General features: G+C 41.7%; 1 protein-coding gene across 1 annotated transcript in view; it reads right to left on the reverse strand.

Annotated features, from left to right (window-relative positions):
- GALNT2 (polypeptide N-acetylgalactosaminyltransferase 2) overlaps window positions 1–18,271 on the reverse strand; it is a 98,301-nt gene extending 80,030 nt beyond the window's left edge. The window contains exon 1 of the mRNA XM_074863102.1: window positions 18,089–18,271. Coding sequence (XP_074719203.1) covers window positions 18,089–18,205 — 117 coding nt within the window. The 5' untranslated portion in view covers window positions 18,206–18,271. The remainder of the gene's footprint in view (window positions 1–18,088) is intronic.
- Between the last annotated feature and the right edge of the window lie 3,651 nt (window positions 18,272–21,922).

Below are 21,922 nucleotides of genomic sequence, written 5' to 3' on the forward strand. Positions count from 1 at the left end.
GACTGCTACTAGAGCAGATTTCTTTGGAAAAAGAAAGCCCACAATGACAACAAAGTCAGATGTGGCAGAAACTGTTTTTAAAGATGGCTTCACAAAGACATTTTGAAGTTAACCTTCATTCAAAATCTTTGATATAAATTCATACCTAAGTTCAGTTTGAAACATCAAATTGCCTGACATAGTAAACTGAAGCTTTACCATCTACCCTCCCACCACCCAACACACACTCTCACTCTGAAGAATTGCTTTTTTTGTAAGACCATTATATTCCTCTGACTCTGGTTACCATCAGCACAGCATTGTGTCACACTTTTCCTCCAGCAAGAAAATAACTGTTATTTTTCTTTGTTTCTGAACTTCCCCCTTTCACACTAATTTGAGGATTCTCTAAGCAAGAGGGAGAAAAAAGTATTCTTGGTTTATGACAATGTTTGACATAATTTCCTCCCCAAAGGGCACTGGTCTGCATTGGTGACCAAAAAAAACCCTCAACAGGCAAGAACGTTATTTTCTTTTAAGTCAGTGCCTACATGCATGGCTTGCATCAGAAAAAGCACTACTGTAAAATGGATAACCCAGCATAATCCCACTGGCAGCCAAATTCTTTAAAACCTGGAACAACAAAATAGCATAACTTTGTAAGAAGATACTCAGAAAAAAATGTTTGTGAGGACACAAACTACATGGCTACTTATTTGCAGCTGGAAAGGAGAAAAAAAACAAACAAAAAAAAAAATCAGAGGGACAACACACAGTTACCAGATGCAAAGACAGACAATCAGTACAGGAGAACCTACTTGGTGATCTTTATAAACCAAATCAAAGCTCCCTTCCTGGGGCAGAGCTGACTATGCTCCTTGGTAGAGCAATGAACTAAGCCTCTGAACACGGAACTGACTTTTTTCAGTATCATCTTGAAAATGAGCATTAATTTTCACTTGTAAGTTTCATAGTCTCTGTACTACTTCTGTGTAATGATTAAAAGAAAGCCTACTAAACCTTACTTGAATTTCAAGCACTGGCTATGTACCAAGATTTTTTTTTTTTATGACGACGGCTGTATGCAGAAGATGCTGTTCAGGCTCTGCAGAAGAAAGACTTTGTTATGAAGAACAACATGCTTCTTCAAGGACTCCCAGGAGCTACTTGGTCTCCCAAAGGTTATCAGTTTCTGTAACGCTCAGGGAGGAAAATAATTGTGTATATTAAGATTTCATTCCTATTAGTTAACACTACACAATGAGAACAGCAAGAGGGGGGAAAAAGAAAGGACTGTCAAACCTTCAATTAAGCATACATATGCATTAAACATGACCATATGGTCACAGTATCATGTCATCAGATAGTTCAGTAACAGTGCATTTCCTCTTACAGACAAAAATAAAGTACAAATGCCCTGTCCACATGGATTTTACACTACTTCATCAGTCCTTTATAGAGGAAGTGATTACAATGTCCTTATCTCTGTGACATTTCAGGTCAACATTTCTCTGGTTTGGAAAACATGTTTAACTACAAATGCCTAGTAACCCGAGATCTAGAAAACAAGGTGTTGCTCTGCAGCCCTATGTAGAAAACTGAAGGCTCTGACACCCCTGTTACGGCAAACTGAGGCACAGAGTAAATGGTGATGTGAAAGAAGGAATCAGACACATTTTGCCATCCTCCAAAAGAAACAAGTTCCAACATATTTAAGAAGTCTTAAAGATTGCAAACAGTACAATGGCAAAAATATCACAAGCAAATTAAATCAGCTTTTATTTATAAGACATAATACTTTCCACTTGCACTTAATGCAGACAATTTATAAAGTAAAATAGCATGCTTACCTCAAGTGGTAAAAATATTTTGTGAAAATGGTGCTTGTTATTTCTTGTTGCAATAGTAGAAGTCACCATTCCAATTTCTTTTACAGCAACATGACAAGACAGGGTTTGTTTTAAATAACAAAAGGTGGACTGAGAAGGATGCTGAACATGCAACACATTCAGAATTAGTGCATCTCTAAGACGACAGCTGCAAAACAGAGCCTTGGCAAATGAACATAATTGTGAAATAATACAGCTTCTCTCAATGAACAGCCCAAGCCTGCCATTGAAGCAGAGTTTGAAAACCACATCGTAAAATAGGAAACAATTTAAAATTTGTAGATACCCACCCCCAGGAAAAAAAAAATAAGTTGGCAATTTTACCTCCCTTTCATAATTGCAGATCTCCTCTCAAAACACCTTCTGATCAATTTTGAAATAAGCTGAGATCACACAACATTGACAGGCATTGACATGTCTAGCATCAGTGCCACTTACTAGCAGGAGCAATGGCCTTGAAGAAGAAAGGAAGACTGAAAAACAAGTTCAATGCCAACTGTTCTGTACCACCGAGAGGCACTGAACACGGTGGGAGCCACAGGCGTCCCATGCTCGCCAGAACTTAATTCACTACCTGACAAAAGTTACTGTGATTTCCCAAACAGCCATCAATGGAAAAAAAAAAGCAGCTTAATTTTAGCTTTCAGACATGTATTCTAGCTTTAAAAATAACCTAAACTCACTATTGCAATGATTGCAGTGATGGTTGCAGAGTAAACTGACCCTTCTCTTAGAAAATGTTCAGTACCTTAGTTTTGCCACAGTTCAAGCTGTAACTTCACTTGTGGGTTCTCCCACCTAGCTGAAACTTTCCAGTGATTTTTGAAGTGTGATTTGTGGCTACACAAAACTCAGATTTTTATTGATTACTGTGACTTGAAAGTATTTTTGAAATGTACCCACCAACAGTGGGTACAACCCAAATCACCTGTCATCTTAGAATGAAGCACCACGACTGTGTCGTATCTTTTTTCTTAGTTTTGTACACCCCTACACCACATATTTAATTTCTCTATATATACACCATGCTTTATAGCTGCCAAAAAAAGACACTGTAGTATCATGACAGATCTGGTTTCCGTTTCTAGAAGCCTCCTTCTCTGCTAATGCAAATCTGAAGGCAGCTGACACAGTCTATGAAAAAAAAAAAACGATTGTCATCATTGAAATCCAAACATGACTGAAAAAGAAATAAATCAGTCAAGTTGTCAAGAAGTCACCAAATGGTCAAGTAGAGGGATACAACAGCCCAAACAACAAAATATAAGCATGAAAACAGCTTTCCACTCGTATTTGCTTTTAATAGGAAATAATTGGTTTTTTTCTACAAGTAAACTTGGCAAACAGGTATACTGAAAAGCTCAGTCTAAAACTGCATTGTTATTCTTAGCACAGAGACTATTGTTTTGTAAACCTCAAAGCTAAGTTAATTTAATAGGGTAACTAAAATTATATATTGTTGCCATTAGTACAAATGAACGTCAACCAAAAGACATCCACAGCATGGTATTCTCTCCACACTTCCTTCAGTTCGTCTGGATTTGAATTTCATCTGGATTTGAATTTCATGCAGAGACCAGGTAATACAAGGCTGCATTTTATACTAATGGTAAGATTAGTAAAAAACACATTTGTTCTTAGGGCTTACGATGATTTTCTGAGATAGAGAAAAGGGAAGTAAGAGGCTACGCTTCTTTAGCATACTTTTTGTTTTGCTTTTTGACCTACACCTTATCTTCACCCTCTTTTTTCCTTTTCTTACACAGGATGCTTTGTTGGTGACTGAATAAAGTTACATACAACAGATATTATGCCTTTTAAAACAAAGTGGCAGCCTATATCATTACCTTTCCCTTTTCTGTTGCTGAACTCAAGTGAAGTGTGTGTTGGTGTGTGCCAGATACTATTAACATTACTAGATTCTTGCAGCCCTTCTTCCTCCATGGAAACACTGGTTTTGGGCATCAGAAACGGACACAGCCAGTTCCTGGTTTAAGTTACCTACTGAAACAGAAATACTGAGCTCTTTTTTTCATATTCTACCACTATGCAATAGTTTAATGCTTAAATCTAGGATCATAAAACTTGTAGTAAATGGAAAATAATCAAGTGACCATCTAACTTGCTCTTTACAAGCTCCTGGTTAGATAGCAGATTTCCCAAAAAGTATTCACCATACATTCTTTATTCCATGGCAGGAATATTGTCATGTCAATACCAGTAGCTTTTTGTACTTGCAGGAAAAAGAGAACGAGCAATTTATTTACACAGTACTTTTTTTCACCTAAGATATAAAGAGTACAGCCGCTAGAGATTCAAATGCAAACCCAAGAGCACAGCACAGAAACTGGACAAGTAGAACTAATACAGCTTGTGCTGTACATCTTCAATTCTCAAAGGAGTAAGAGGGCGGGCAGTGTAAGTCACTTCTATTATCGGAATGGGCATAAGAGCTAGAACTGTGCTTCCAGAAAAAAAACAGGCGGAATCAAGTAAACAGGTGAAAAACTACACAGTGCTACGTGTCACATGGATTATACTAGGATAAGTGAACATAAGACCTGTGATTACTAATATCATGGTAGGCACTAATTACTCCCACTATAAAATGCTAAAAGACATCTGCATTTTTACTAGACATGAGCCAGTAATTACCATTTTCTTCAACAGCAAACAAGAACACTCTTGGCTAAAGCATTTAGGGGATTAATCTTAGAAGTTAACATGGACAAATTAAGACCACATACTTAGGCATGCCACCACCCAAAGGAACAGTAGAAATACAGCCCATACCATGTTATCCACCTGTTCAAACAGTACAATTGGGACAATTCCAATCTCAACAGTAGTTCTATTCAGGCTAACGTCATTGCATTAACTGGCAAGCGCTGCTGTTTACTGGCAGAGCTGGGAAAAGCTTTGTTTTCCTGGCAAAATCCAGAATTCAGAAAGAGAGCTAAGAAGAGAATCGACTGCTTGATCATTGAACTATGGGCAAAAAAACCCAGCATTCAGGCATGCAAGAACTGCTGTAACTTCCAAACCCAGAAGGGAAGCCAGTACTAATGCTTCCTATCATCTCACTGCCATTTTCTTCACTATTTCTATCATGGCAAAAGGCCACTCAAATACAGGAAAAAAATACTACAAAATTATTGTCTTAAACTGATAAACCTGAAAAAGAAGACTAAACCATGTCACAAGAAAGCAAACATGCTGACATCCCAGCTGCTACAGCCTACTGCCAGTAAGAACATGAGAACAGTCTAAATGAAAACATCGCGCAGTTGCCAGAAGAACAGTTATATTGACATACTTTCAAAAAAACTCTCCCATTGGAGACTCTTCCTTCAAGCTGACAAAAGAGCCAGCTAAACAAATTCAGAGAGTTAGAGAACTGATATCCACAAGCACTAGCTGATCACAAAAAGCTAGGGAAAAAAGTATTTTTAATTATTCTGATAAGATGCTTATGTCAAAGTACATTTTCCGGACTGATCGTTTAACACTCCCTCTCTATCACCTCCCTCCAGGAAAAGGAGCACATTACTTTAACCTACAGAAGACGAAAGCAGACAAACGCCTTCAACTCACTAACTGCGTCACTGCCAGCTTCACACTTCTGGGCAAAAAGAAGGAAGTCAGACTCGTTCAAATATTGTATGAGAAACCGCAGCAAACAAAGTATCAGTATCTACAAAGGCCACTGTCTTTAGTTTTAAAAAAAAAAAAAACAAAACAAAACACCCACACACACGCACTTTGCCAAAACCAGTTTTGTATCTGTCCTCACTTGTATAATAAAATAGAATCTCTACTGAAAAACCTGCCTTACGTAAGAAATTATGTTTTAAAAAAAAATCCACCAGATACTATGATGTTCTGACAAAGTATTATGACAGTACAAGAGGAAAGTGACACAGTCATATAGCTAAGGGGAATTAGGGATAAACTCAAAATAAGATGGTATATAACACTCAAACAGAAAAGTATTAATAATTGAAGCAAACCATGGACATTTATTAGCTGCTTTGCATACACAAACAAGTGCTTATAGTCTTGAAGAACTTTTTTCAGTGCTTCTATGGAATATTTTAATAGAAATTGCCATCTTAAGTACAGAGTTCCTCCTTAAGTTCTACTAGTCACATCTTTTAAAAAAAGAAGATAACATCTTGGAAGACTATCAAGTACATACACCCACTAACATCCAACACCTTGCTCATTCATCATTATGAACTGGCTTTCATCACAAACTGGGTGCACTGAAATGGATGTTTCTTAACATAGTTTTAGAAGTCTTCACAAGACATCACCAAAGTTCACTTAAAAAAAAATCTTCAAAGCAATTTACAAATGGAAAATCAATCAGTTCAGGCATTGTAAAGTATTCACAGGAAATAACATCCAAAGTACTCCTAAACCCCAAGATTGGTGGAACAACATCCTAAACTGCCTTTTTTTTAAAATACACCTTTTGGACACCAAGGACATTTCTGTATGTTTAAAAAAAAAATCATTACAGGATACATAACATTCAGCAAGTAGAAGAAAGTTTTTACATCAATTTTCTTACATACTTATCCAGTTCTGTCACTAGAAACTTTTCTCAGTAACTGGAATAACATCATGAAATAACAGCCACAACCACAGTTAATCTGAACAAATGCCATGATACTTCCAAACTATTGCCCGCACCTGAGCTGTAGCTGCTCTTAGAAATAAACATTAGAGTATCACAATTCTAAACAAAACTGAACATGCGTGAACAGGAGGTTTCATAAGTGGTCAACATCAGCCACACTAAGATTAGACACTAGATGTGGTTCACTGCATAGCTTGACTACCATATCAGATCCAGACCCACATTCTAGTAAGCTTAGCAGCATGTGGTCCCATCACACTTCAGTGCTGAAGAGTTTGAAAAGCTTGAGTTATTTTTTCCATACGATGTATAACTTGGAACATTATCATTTCTTAAAGTCCATTCAATTACTGAGTTTTAATCCATAAAAGCCAATTATCTAATATAGCTTGTTGAGATACACACAGACAAAAAGGTTTGGTTTTGAGTGAAAGGCCATGCTAAGAGATGATCACATGAAAATTTCTACCATAAGACCACAGCTAACGTTCACACACAGATACTTAAATCCTACTAGGAAGGAGACCTTTTCTAAGTTCATGGTGTAGAAATAACCTGTTAAGACCATTCAATCTTTTGCACAATAGAACTGGGACTCTAGACAATGCTATAATGCAAACAACAGTCAAAAGTGTCCTGAACAAGTGGTGGTATCTTTTCACCAGACTTTCCAATACTGTCGGATATGTTTACAACAGTCAAATTGATCAAGAAAAGGATTACTTATACACAGACAACCTAGTGAATGTACTACTTGAAACTGTCAAAAATATTTTCTACATGCTTAACTTAAAAAAAAAAAAAAACAAGAACAAAAACACTACACACAACTACTTTGGCATATCACTAAATAAAGACACAATCATAGCCAAATTTGAAACACTTGCAACCACTAAGGAATAATGACAAATTAAAAAAAAATTTTTTAAAAGTCACACTCCGAGACCATCCATGTGTATAAAATCAATTTTTGCCTAAGTTTCTGGCTCTTGGGATTGCAAGCACACATGAGAGATAACATTAAATGATTGCAGACTGATGTTATCATCTTGATTTTCTAGCTATTGTTCCCAGGATGCAAGAAGTATTTTTCCTAGAACACCACTATGATCCGCATTAGTTATCTCAGTAGGTAATCGAAATGGATTTTTAAGCAAATAGATTTTGCTGTGTATAAAGCCAGATACTTTAGGTCTAGGCTGAAGTGAACATCAAGATCAATCCATTGCTTATTTTTGCTAGAGAATATTCAGAAAGTACTGGGAATAACTGAACAATTGCGTACTGCATCCTTACCAAGTCTCTCACAAACCTGACAGTCCCTGCAGACAAGTCCTTCAAAAATTCTTATAATAACCCAGTGGTGGTATCAATCTTCCACTCAGTTCAATCTTCCCACTAAAAGTCTACGAGGCTAAACAACACTTGCACTTACATTTCTATGAAGGAAAAAAATAAAAAGGTTTTCTCAAAAAATATTCAGGCACTCTTTTTGCTGTACAAAGCAGCCAAGTCTCTCCCCCTTCACTTTTTGCACATGAACTTAAAGTATGAAACCTAAGGATGCAAAGAAGTGCTGCTGTTTGCTAGGCCACTGCCCACTACTTTTAGTTGAAATACTTCTTTCAGACTCTAAATGCCCTTTTATTGAACTATCAAGATCTGCAAGTTCTTAGGAAGTGCTTATTAACAGAAAGCACACAGCTTAGCAAATGGGGTGGGGGCATTGTCTTTGATAGACAGGTATTAAGAATGGTTCTTAAACATGCACCAAGTAAAAGAGTCAAGCTCCAGCTCTCTTAACAGGATCCTTACGGCACTTGCTACAATTTCTGTTCACTATCAGCACCTACAGAGAACACCGAAAGAAAGCTAGATGCTGTGTCTGTGGACCAAAAAGGAACATTTGCTTAATTAAAACTTTAAAAAGTATTCACTAACATAATGTATATGGGTGATAACTATTCCACATGGTAGAACAGTCGGTTCACCATTTGTTGAGGCTAAATGACGTAGCACATCTTCACGTCAGTGGCTGTTGGCAAAGCAACCCATTGTGTTGTGAGAGCACAAGTCAGAGGACTAAAGAACACCCCCCTATTTGCTCCAAATAGATAACACAGGAGAAAATGAGCAAGGTTGCTGTTGATGGATGGTCTGCTATGATAACCAGGGGGACTGGTGCATTCCACTGTAGCAGGAGACATGCCACCACCTGTAACAAGAACTTATTACACTGTCTGGACAACACATGCAAAGCTTATTTTGCAAAACACTCCAGCAGATATATACTGTAATTCAATCACCCCCACGTTTGGTAGGTCCACCTACCACAGTAGTGGTTTTGTGATAGGGATGTTTCCCAATGGCTGAACAATGGCCTGTTAAGTATATAGGCTGGCCCACTGTTAGTCAGTAGCAGTTTGCTACCAAATGAAGTAATTAATGAGAAGGAAATTTTCCTTTTTCTTACCAAGGTCTTAAGAGAACTTAAGTGAAATGGAAAAGTCTGTTCACTCGGTACACTGAAGAGAAGCAAGAAAAAGATAAGCCAAGCTACCGAAAAACCTTAACATTTCATCTCACTAAAGCATATACTGATATATACACTCTCATATATTTATTGACCATCCTGAAACCAACAGGCCAGTTAGAGCAAGTTTATTTTAGCAACCAAAACTAACTTCAGCTGTGCTGATTACTTCCAGGGTGGCTAAACATTTGGAACTTCATACAAGGAAAAAACATTTTCTCCTCATCAAGTCATAGCTCTTTGCAAATTTGTACACAATAGCATTAGCCCAGTGCCAATTCTTTGTGTAATCTTTCCTTGGCTAAAGTCTTTTTGTTTCAGGCAGATCTGTTACTCAGTACAGACAGTCTACTGCACTTTGCTAACATCTAAACTCAGCAGAATCTGAATTTTACTACTTCAGAAAAGCTACTTAACAACTGAACCTGCAACCTTTTCAATAGGCTCTTTTTTTCCATAAGAGACCATACTTACAAAGAAGACAAATCCAAATTATTGCCTTTGATGTGCACTACATAGCAGCTTTTGGGGATATATGGAATGCTCTAAAATTCAGACTTTCTGTTCCTTTACTATCTTATTCCATTCCCGTTTGAATTTCACAAGCAGAGCTCAAAACTAACATCTGTCTGGATAGTTCCTGTACACAGATGTGCTCTGTCAGGTGGTGGAGCTATCTGAACTAGCATATTTTAACTTGTTCAAATGACAATAAAGGTACCCTGGGCAATTAACAAAAGCAGCGTATAAAAAAGGGATAGTGGGGAAAAATAAACAATTTAGACAGATGAGAAGTCAAATGGGAAGAAAAGTGTTGATAGTAATTTGCACAGGCTACATTGGAAGGCTATCATAAGAACAAGTTACTTTGTTTTCTCAGAAGAAAAACAACTTTAACATGCAAGTTGATACAAACCAGGGGAAAAATAAAAAAAGGCCTGCCTTAAAGCCACCATGAAAGTTTAAAACACACTATATTCCAACAGGACATGTATCAGTCACAGTTTATAGAAAGAAAACAGATGCTGAGTTTTTTCTACTTTCTTAACGATTAATGACTGCCACAGGACACAATAAATAGTCCAGGACTGCTTCATTCATGGTAAGATTACTTGGCAAACGAACACTTAGAGAATGACAGGTAAACATGTATTCAGAATGCATCAGTAACATACAGGTTTCATAAACTAATTTATTCTCCAAATAATGGAGAAAAAAACCCCATCACACTTAAATATCTTCACTTCCACTTAGCGGGAGAGATCTACCATATGAAGCTTTCTGTAAAAGAACCCTACAGACCCAGAGGGAACATGAAATGGTCCAGTTTCTAGTGTTATCTAGACCATCTTATGCTCTGCCTTTAAATTCCCAAACATATAAAACAAATATTGTGATGTGGACGTGTAACTTTTTTTTTCCAATCTTCCCTCCTGAATCCATCCCTTATTCCTTTGAAAGCTTACATGAAAGGGAAGAGCAGAAAATGAGCACCTACCAATTTCAAAACAAAAACAGCATGAAAAAATGTACCCAGGTTTTAAAATTTATATCGCTTAAGATACCACCACTTTGCATTCCATGATGGCAATAAAACAACCTGCTTAGCGTTTCCTTCTGTAACGCCCACTATGATATTCCATTTCCACACTACCCTGATATATTCAGGCAATGACATTCAGCACCATATTCCTGCAAAAAAAAGTAAAAATGCAAATGTCTCACTGCTTCCTGCAGCTTCATTATTAGAATTCAAATGTATTGCCGACACATGGCATTGCCAACATATTAGCAATACACAGCTTCTCCACTAAGTCCTAATAAAAATCACATTTAGTAACAAGTTATCAATGGCCAGGGAGTTGAAAAACTATTTGTACAACACCTGGCTATATATTGATTTGTACCACTATAGCTAAACTACTGTCAAGAGTAGGTTATTTAAGAAAATATTTAAGTGGAGCAACTGATCTTAAATAAAAATATAAGCTTATGTTTATCATTTGCACTGACTTCATTTGAGCAGCTTACAGTCATCACCTGAGTTTCACAGGATCAACTGTGTCCTAGTGTTTTCCTTTCAAAACAAATTGAAGTTAACCGAAAGTACTGTATATTAAATTATTTATAAATTATATGTAGTCACCAAGAAGCCAGCCAAAAACACTGTCCAATCTGTCTGCTGGAATTATTCTTTTTAAACAGTTTATAAGCATGCAACAAGGATTACTCTCTTGTGACACCCAGTACTAATATAAAGGTCTCTCTTCTGTAGTAGACGAGGGGCTTTCTAGCAGACAATACCACATCTCTCGTCTGACCTACCATCATCATAACAAAACAGTATCAGTTATACACAAGCACTTGGATACCACATAACGTTGTAAACAGAAGAGAAAAGGACCAAAAGAGCAGACAAGACAAAAGAGGGAAAAATAATTAGGATTTCTAAGGAAAAAAATGTGGAATTATCATGGAATTTTGAAGACTGAGATTGAAGTTCCCTAACATATGGTCTTTAGATCAACCTAGAAAAACAAAATATAAACCAAGCGATGACCATTTAATTTTGGTAATCACTACTGAGATGGATCTTTAATATTCTTTTACTTCACAGGAAGTAATATTGTACCTTTTCTAGACTAGAAAAAAAAGTGCTATCACTTGTCATGTCATATTTTTGGAAGGATCTAGAACACATGGAAAGAACAACTAGGATTTATTTGCATTACACCTCAAAACACAAGGCCAACAAGACAGAACAGGTAAGGTACATGGCACGCTTCATTAGTGCGCTACTTAATTTTTAAATTATATCTGTCAAAAGACATCACTACAACTTATAAACTTTGTACATGGAGATCACAGCAAGCAGCAAACCACAGCAGCAATGGAATAACACGGAGAAGCACAGCAAACTACTACAACACCCACATGAAAGGGAAAAACTAGAGGAAAAGATGGTTAATTACCTTGTTCCGTATGAAACTACTGAAGAAGTCATTCTTGTTTCCCCAACCCTTCTGCCATCACTACAGCCCTGCTCTACTTCTCCATTTACAAAACAAAATAGCTATCAGTAATCCAAGAGTGATAGCATCTGTACCAGTCATCAGTTTCTAACGTGGCAGGTTGCAGGGGACAATACAACAGTATTCTAGCTAAGAAATAATTTCTCACTACCTCTTCATATCAACAGGGGAAAAAAACCCCACTGAAGCATCTCAAATAGCAGGAGAGAAAAAGAGAAGAGTCCAATACCACCACAGACCTAAACGGACTGCACAAAATTTGCATTTGACTGTCTTTTCATCCCATTCAAAATTGAATTTTATAAAGTAATCCACAGAAATAAATGACTGAGTTGCCAAGACAATCATTTTGTCAAGTGACATGACATATGTTAGATTAAGAAAACATACATGTACAACAAACTTCAGAGACACAGGTTTACATTCTAGTGAGAGGACAGCTTTATTATTTAAGTGCCTGGGCATTTAATTTCTTTCCCATTTATTATAGAATTGTATAGAAGAAAAACATCTATTAGCAAAAACTGTTACCTGCTATACAGACGAACATCCTTTTCTATCTCCTTGCACCTTCTAGGAAGTGAATGTCACAGAAAGGACACATGGTAATTTGGACTTTTTAAAGTCCAAATTTTGATATCTTCACTGGTCTGGAGTTCAAGATATCAAAAATCACATCATATAAGGGACTGAAGTTACATTTTAAAATGATGCAGCAAACTAAACTCAGTGTTTAGCAATTAAAACAGGCAGTGCCTTCCTCAGATGAAAGAAAACAACAGAATTGGAGAGGTTACTTTTAACCCCCTTCCAAAAAGATGCTCAATTGCCTTCCCGCACCTTGAGAGAAACAGTCAAAAGAAATTACACTCGCAGTTTCCTTCTCTGACAAAAACAGGTTACTGCACCTAAACTTAAAACACATTTCCTTTTTCCTCCTACTTAAACCTTCAAAAAGAAACTTAGGTACACTAAATCTGTAGTATATGTAGCGCTCTTGCTCTCCTATGTACGTCATTATGTGTAATGGCAATAAGAGCCTCATTTAACAGTAACTGAAATAGTTCAAGGATTCCAAAAATGGAGAAGATCAAGAGAAAGAAAGTTTTGCACATGCTGAAAGGGATTATTCTAAAGTTTTCTCCTTGCAGAAAAAGAAGTTACAAAGCTTGCTTCTTTTTCCCCCATTTTCCCCAAAGTGATCAAGTCACTTTTAATCAGTCACGTACTTAATTCAAAACGTCACCTTTTACCTTTGGATTTATTTCATCGCTGCTAGCTCCATCTCATTGAAGCCGTCTACCAAAAGCCTGCTCCAAAATAAATTAAAAAAACCCAAAACAAACAAAACCAGAATATGGAGAGATAAAATAGCACTATGTACAGGGTGATCACCAGTTCTACAGGAGAAGCCTGCCTCCTTGTGGCTCAGCTAACCATAAATTAGATTTCTCCCATTCATTCCATTAAACCCAGTAAATCTGGTGAGCCAAGAGAGTAACAAGCTTCTAGTTCAAGGTCGTTTTGGGGTTTGGTTTTGTTGGGGTTTGTTTTTTTGTTTGGTGTTTGGGATTGTGGTTTTTTTCTGGGGTGGGGGGGGGGTGGGGGGGTGGGCAGGGAAGAGGGAGTTGATAAAGACAGATATTTCTAATTTTAAGAAGCACTGTCAAAAGTTATACATCTCTCATTACTGAAAGATTGCTTTTAGCCACTTTCTCTAGCTAGTAAAGACAGGGTGGGAAGGGACAGAGGTCCAACTTAAAAACAACCGACCTTCTTCACATGGCAACAAAAGCAAAAGCTTGTCAGCATTCTGGCACCTAGATCCAGAAGGCTCCAAACCTTGGCTCAGCTGCGGCTTAACCTAGCAGGTCTCTCTTGATGCCTTCACTTTCAATGGTAAATCCCCTTTCTGCTGCCAGGTCTCCTTCAGGATACACCTGGGAGGATTTCACTCCTAGCAGTAACTAAGTATCTGGCACTTTCAACAAGATGCAGACATTCCTCTGTCCTGCCTGAAGGGCTCAGTTACACAGGGCTACTTCTTAATGCCTAGAAGAGTAAGTTCTTTAGAAAACAGCTGGAGGTTTTAGCTGGGTTTTTTGTGGGGTTTTTTGTTCCAATCCAGTCACTCTATTGTGCAAGAGCTTAGTGGCTAAAGAACTCAAAACCTGTGTGACGAATACATAAATTCAAATTCACACCAGTCTTAGGAGGGGATCACATCATCAGGATGACTTTGGCTTGGGAGGGTATGAGAAGCTTCTTAACCATCTTGCAGAAGCTACTCCATTTTATGCAAGTCTGAGACACAGAGCATGAACTGCTGTTGCTATGGGTTAGGAAATTCATCCACAAAAAGAAGGGAAGTTCCAGTCTCCACTCCAAAGGCTTTTTAATATAAAGCACATTAAGTTAACACAAAAGTAGCCCACATTTTTCTCAGTCTCACAACTATTCAGCTTGCAACTTGCTTTCTTCCGTGTCACAGCCTCTGTTTTGGGAACTGTTTCTCTAACCTTTAAACAAGTGAATCAGACTCACTCTTTCCAGTTTATAACCCAGTGATCTGGCTGGAAAAGGAGTCAACTGAACCCATGGCGCTCTCATGCTTACAATCATTTTAACTGGAGACTCACTGGAAGAGAGAAGGAGGAAAAAAAAAAAAAAAAGAAAAAAATTACATTTCTGCCCCCTCCAAGCACATTTTGAATGAAAGGATTCAACTCTACCCTTTTCTTCATTTCAAGAGGAAAAAAAAAAAAAAAAGATTGTCACACCCTAAATTCCAGATGTGGAAGACGTCATTTCTTTCTACTACATTTTTTATGCCTAGGTCTGAAATGAGAAGCATTGCACCTTCCTATTTTTTTGTTATTATTATTTACACATTTAACAATAAGACAGCTTCTACTTTGTATGCTTTAGACTCTTTCATGCCTGCTCAGCTCCTACCAGGCCAGAGCACTGCCCACAGGGCTGTGCATTCCACCACTGTTGCCAGGGGCCAAAAACTTAGGCAAGGCTGTACCGCACACTGCAACATCCAAATAGCTTCATAGAGCTCATTAGAAAGGTTGTAAATGGGGAACCAAAATAAGCAGAAGCTTACATTAACTCTGACACTACTCTAATAACAAAGGATTTAAAAAAAAAAAAAAAAAATATCACTCTTTTCTCTTACTGACAAAGGGCAAACACCTTCAACTCCACTGAAGAGAAAGGGAATTGGTGGTGTTGGTCACATCACAAGACTGGCTGCTGTACCAAACAAGTCCAGTATGTCTGGACAACACACTAGGTCTGTGTATGGAAAGAAAAAAATCATCCTTATGGAAAAAACACTCTGTTTGTATAACCAGATCTGTAATTAACATGCAAATTACTTACACAAATGAAGAACTATCCCCTCCCGGCTTTTGTAATTTTATAGACTGAACACGGCAGAGGCTTCAATTTATTAAAAGTGATGTTCTTCTGTAAGCAACTCTGTTTCCATTATATTGAAATAGTGGGCAAGTAATAAGGACTACATGAAGCCATACACACCACGAAATTTACTACAGCAGGGTTTCTGTTCCTAAGTTTGAGACAGTTTGTGTTTTTGCTTTACACCAAGGTCTGACACTAAGTTAATAAGCCTTTTATTGAGATTCAAAAGCTATTACATTACACACATCTTCCTCTACTTACATTTGCTAACCTACTCTGAGGCCCAGGATTAAATTTTACGCTTCACTGACAGAAAATAGAATCCTAAATCACCAATCCACACATAATTGTTAATTTCCCCACTTGTTTCTTGTGGTCACAGTACCTACTTTCTTCCTTACCATGGCCTTACTTTAAACTTTCACATTTTTGAACCTAGCACTGAGCTTCAGCTCCAGCCTATGAAGTGTCTCATTTTCTTTAAATGATCTTCACTAAACTCTCTCAATTACCCAGACCAGTAAGGTTTACTGAATTTTGCACAGAGTGGTAACAAATTATATTACCAAAGCAAGTATCGGGATCATAGATCTCTTAAAACCATAATAAAAACTCCTACTAATATCAATAACATAACAGCAGCAGGTTCTAGTAGATTAAGTACCAGATTCGTACTCAGAAAAACTGGTTTCTTTCCTGTTTTATTCTCACCTAGTCTTCTAGGTGACCTTGGGCAAATCACTATCCCCACACTGCAGTTTCCCCAGCAGTAAAAATGAATTGAACAGAGTTGCAAATCTGTCTGGAAACTCCAAATGAAACACACCATAAGAGTTAAAAATATATTTTCCTATCTGCAGAAATATTTGCCTTGATAGCTTTTCTTTATCCCATTATACATCAGCAGCAGCATAAGATTGCTTTTACTTTCTAAATACACTCTGGTGGTTCTTCAAGAAAGCTTTTAGGCTACTGCCTTCCTTTTTATCACACGCTTGATCTATTTCTGCTACTGTAACTACTTTGAAGGACCAAGAGCTTTGTATTTAGCAATACACACTTAACACTTACTTTAATATATTATGTCAAAAGTTGCTGTTGCACACATTGCTAAACTACAGTGAGAAAATAAAACAGGACACCTCAGAACAGAGAGCCAATTATCAACGAGCAGCGACTCATTCTCTAGACCCTTGCTCACGTAAGTAATCTTGTCTGTAGTCATGCAAGTATTTGCTCCCACGACCTGCCACGGGAATCAGAGATCAGCAGATTTTTACCAGGAATGCACTGATGAACCAAACTGCATCATAGAAAGATTCCTCTTATACTGCTAGACTTAAGAAACACTACTTTTCATTTAACAGGAGACTGACATTTATTACCAAATAACGCTGCTTAACTGCAGTACACTTTGCTCACTTGCCCTCATCCCATTTCTGAGTATGGGGTTTTTTTGAAAAATGATGCAATTATGAGATGCTTTTTCACCTTTCCTATTCCAAAATATAAGGCTTAAACAACAGTTTCTAAAAACTCTTGGCTTTGCTAGTCTGTGAGGGGGAAAAGCTGACAAGAAAAAAAAAATACACTTATTCATAATTAATTTTTATAAACAGAGTTAGTGGATAAAGTTGCCACTTCCCACATCATGCCACAAAAACCTGTTTTGATTGACACAAGGGTGAACTATGACGTACTTAACTTCCAGCTATTTTCCTGATCAATGAATTACTACAACACATTGAAAAATTTACTTAATAAGTTGATGGACAGACTAATGAAAAATCACTCCTATATCGTCGTAAGACAACTTCTTGAACATTAGTAACTGAGCCGTTAAAAAAAAAGGAAGAGACAGACCTTCCATACCACAGACGTGAAATGAGATAAATCCAGCTATTTCCTGAAATATTGCAAAACCGATCAGAAAACGGTATCCTTCAGGCGCAGCGCTAAGGAGAAAAGAAATCGCTGTGCATCCGAGAGGGAAAAGAAAGGGGCAAACGCATTCGCAGCTCAGACCCTCGCTCGGATTCTCTAGGTGGAAACACGAGCCCAAACGACTCCGGTGTCGGCGGGGGAAGGGAGGAAGGGAGGCTGGAAGGACGGGCGGACGGGGCAGACGTTATGTGCCGGGAGGGGAGCGGAGCGGAGCCGAGCCGAGGTGGCCCCCCCGCCCCTCGCCCCGGAGCGCAGCCCCGGCGCCCCGCCGCCGCCTGCCCCGCTCTCCCCTCCCACACCAACTTCCCCCGGCCCGGGACGTGGCCGGCAGCAGTTGGGTAGGGAGCGACGTGACGAGGCTGAAACCGGTCTGAAGTCCACAAAGAAGCCGTCTGCCTCCGGGAAACGGGCGGGCGGGAGGAAGGAGAAGCCCGGGGGAGCTTCACCCCGCCCGAAAGCGATCGCCCCCCTCCCCGCCCGGCGGGGGTGAGGAGATCCCCCCGCCGCCCCTGCCCCCGCCCCGAGGGCCGGGCAGCACCGCCCCCAGCCCGGCCCGAGCCGCCCCGCCGCCGGGGCGCGGAGCGGGCGCACCTTCCCCGCCCGCCCCGCGCAGGGCTCCGGGCTGGGCTCTCACCTTCCTCCCGCCGCCGCCGCCGGCCAGCGCGGCGCTGCCGCCCGAGTACATGTAGTAGGCGATGCCCAGCACCCAGAGGAAGGCGAAGCAGAGCAGCAGCCGAGACCTGCGCCGCATCCTCCCTCCCGCGCCGCCGCCAGGCCACCAGGAAACGGCCAGCAACAGCCGCCGCCTCCGCTCCTGCCGCCGCCGCCGCTGCCGCCGCGCAGGGTCAGGGGGCAGAGGGCGAACGCCCGCCCCCCGACCAATCACGCGCCGCCCGGCCCCGCGGGGGGCGGGGAGGGGCGGGACTACCGGCGTCGCCATGGTTGCAGCACGCCGGGCCGCCAGCCGGGCCGCCGCCCCCTCCCTCCCGGCCCGGGGGGGGGGCGCCGGAGGGGCGCGCGCCGCCGCCGCCCTGTGAGACGGAAGCCGCGCCTCGCGGCCGACGGCCGGGCGGCGGGGGGGGCAACCGCGCCCCCTCCCTGAGGCGACGGGGCCGCCCCGTGTGTCGTCCCGTCCCCCCCCTCCCCTCCTCCGGCTGCGCCTTCCCCGGGCGGGCGGGGAGGGCAGCCGGAGCGGCGGCCGGCGGGTGTCGCGACGCGGCTTCGGGAGCCGCTCTGGGGGCCGCCTGGCGGGCGCTGTGCGCTCCGGGCCCCGGCCCGCCGCTTCCCACCCCCGCCTGTCTCAGGCCGAAAGCGGCGAAGCGTCTGTGGCCGCGCTCCGCGGGCTCCCTGCGGGATCTCGGACCTGCGGGGTGAGCGCGGCTCGCAGGGGCTGCGAGGGGCTGCACCCGCCGTGGAGCGCGGCCTCCGGGCTCCGTAGGACGCAACTGATGTGTTGATCACTCACCTTTCGGGTGGTCTCACTCGCACCCATATTGGTTGATTATATTCTAGGGACTCCCAGGTCCAGGGCAGCTGCAGGCTGGCCACCACAAGTCGTGTCCCGGTCTCTCTCCCTGCTGTTCCCACTGAGCAGCAGGGAACGGAGAACGTGCTCTGTGAAGGTGTTGAAATCACTTGAGGTGGGTGGTGAGGCAGGTCTTCATTAAACCTCGAAGGTGAGAAAGCAAAGTCGTGTTGGACGGTGTCCAGCGTCCTCTGTGTGACAGGTATCTGCATCTCATAAGTCTCTGCCTTATGTTAAGAGATTCTTCTGCGGCCTTACGGGAGACGTCAAGGTCTTGACAACTCCGCCATCCCCTGAGGTCACGCACCTGCTCCCCTTGCACTTCTGGGGTCACTGCATGACAGCAGTGCCCACTCTGGAAGCGGAATCACCCCTATGCAGGCCTAAAAGGGGCCTCGGGGGGACTCTGCTGGGATCTTCTCAGGAGGTTCACCCGGTGGGGCTCCACTCTTAGAGGCTGGTCTGTTGATATGGGGTCATTGCCTGGTAAAATTACCTTTCTGGCTGCTTATACAGTTCCACCCTTAAACGCCTCAGGACAGACACTACACTTGCTAGCTCTTGCTGTGGTTCCCTGACTTGTGTGTGCACAGCTCAGGCTGCTGTTTTTCCACGCTGCTGAGTTTTGTTGTTTGGCATTTGCTGCTATCTCATCCCACTGTGAGACATCAAGAAATGAGAATGCAAAACTAAGAAGGGAAGAGACACATTCCCTAACAATTAAAAACCACCTCTATTTTAGAGTCACAGCATCCACTCAAAGCTGAACATTTAAAAATTTTCTCTGTCATCTCACCAACTTTTATCAACAGGCTGTTTTACTGCCACCCATTCTGACTGTACCCCACATTTCTGTCCTACTTCTGTCTATACCAATGTCAGACCTCCTCTGCCAGTCCAGTGTGCTGGGTTTGTGTGTGTGATGGGGTTTTTGGTAGCAGAGGAGGGGGCTACAACAGTGGCCCCTGTGAAAACCTTCTCAGAGCTCCCATGGCTCCAAGTCAGACCCACCTCTGCACCAAGGCTGAGCCAATTAGTGATGGTGGCCATGCCTCTGTGATAATGTATTTAAGAAGGGGAATCTGGGAGGAGGAGTTGGAGTTGTGAGGAGGAGCTGCGAGGAGAACATCTGTGTGAATACTGAAGTCAGTGGAAGAAAGGAGGAGGAAGGGGAGGAAGTGCGTCAGTGCAGACCTGCCCTATATCCCATGGTGGGACGACAGGGTCACCCCCCCTGCCACCCATGGAAGTCACTGGTGGGGCAGATGCCCACCTGCAGCCCGTGGGGGGCCCCACACCAGAACAGGTGACTGCACCCAAAGAAGGACGGGACTCTGGGAAGAAACCCCCACTGTCATAGTTTGGCACTGGGAGGACTGCAACTTGCAGGAGGGATCAACACCAGAGCAGCTCGGGAAGGGCAGCAGCGCGTGGGAAAGTTCATGAAAGACTGTCACCCATGAAAGGGACACTGGAGCAGGGGAAGAATGCAAGGAGTACTCCCTCTGAGGAGGAAGAAGTGGTGGGATGGACCTCACCCCCCAGTTCCCTGCCTGCTGAGCCAGGAGGCAGAGAAATCCAGAGTAAAGCTGCACCCAGGAAAAAAGGAAGGCTGAGGGGAAGGTGTTTTTAAGATGTGGTAATGCTCTTCACTATCCAACTCTGGTTTGTTAAGTGTGGTTGTTGTCAGTGTTTGAATTAAATTGATGTTCTTTTTCTTCCCCTAATGAGTCTGTCTTTTGCCCATGACCTTAATGGGTGAATCATCCCTCTGTATCCTTATTTCCATTTCCCAGCCTTTTGTTGTATTTTTACTCCTCATTCCTGAGAGGGAAGGAGTGGGTGAGTGGCTGGATGGCGCTCAGCTTCCCGCTGGGCTCAAACCATAACATCCAGCCACACCAGTGGGTACAGAGTCTCTGTAGAAGACTGCTCACCAAGCCGTGCCAGGATGTGGCAGGGGTCTGGCAGAAATTCTATTGCCTCAGTAGGAAAAGATCCAGCAGCCAAAAGAAATGGCATCAAAAACTCACCTGCTCACAGTCACTCCACTGACAATCTCATCGGGGGGGGGGGATTTGTGTCACTGTTGGTACTGCCAGGGCAGAAGTCTTCTGGCACGCAAAGATCTCAGTGCATAACTGCCTACCTTCCCACCTGCCAGAGCCCTGATGGAAAGATAGGATGGGTGGAAAGACAAAGGAAGAAATCCCAAGTAAGGATTCATTCGGGGAGTGTAAAATAAAGAGATCTTTTTCTTCAGAGCAAATGATTCTTTCAATAAAGTCAGCACTGTGATTCTTGGGTTTGGAGGGAGGTGGAGAGAGACACCCCATTTTTGCAAAATACAAGTTTTGGAATCAAATAACTGACATCTATTGAAGTGAGGTACACTGGAGAGTATGGGCTGCCTGGAGACACGCAGATGTTCTGGATGAGAGTTTTTGATTTATCCAAAGTGTGTTTGATGTAAGTGAGAGCAATTCCTGCAAAAGCACTGATTGTGCCTGTGTCTAAAAAGACACACACACACACACACACACACACACACACACAGAGGCTAAATTCTAATTAGCAAGATTTTCTATATAATTCAGAACATTCTCAGCAGCTCAAGATTGTGAACATCCTGATAAACTCCTGCCATTTAACCTCTACAGTCAGCTAAACATGAGATGAAGTAGTTCCCCTGCTGCCGGGGTATTTCTTCACCAGGCAGATTTGCTGAGGAAGAGGGTGCTGTGCATGACATGCTTCCCCACAGAAAACTTCATATACTTACATGTGTAAAGTGCTCAATTCTGGAGCCATAATCCCATTTAACTTCAGAAAATCTGCAGGCCACTTACTCTTTAAACACCTTGCCAAGCCTACAGCAAAGCCCTTTTCATAGTCTGAAAGATGCTGGGACAGTCTTCAAAGGTCTCCCTGCAGCCCCAGGTA

This window comes from Strix uralensis, chromosome 3 (assembly GCF_047716275.1).
Source record: "Strix uralensis isolate ZFMK-TIS-50842 chromosome 3, bStrUra1, whole genome shotgun sequence".
NCBI lineage: Eukaryota > Metazoa > Chordata > Aves > Strigiformes > Strigidae > Strix > Strix uralensis.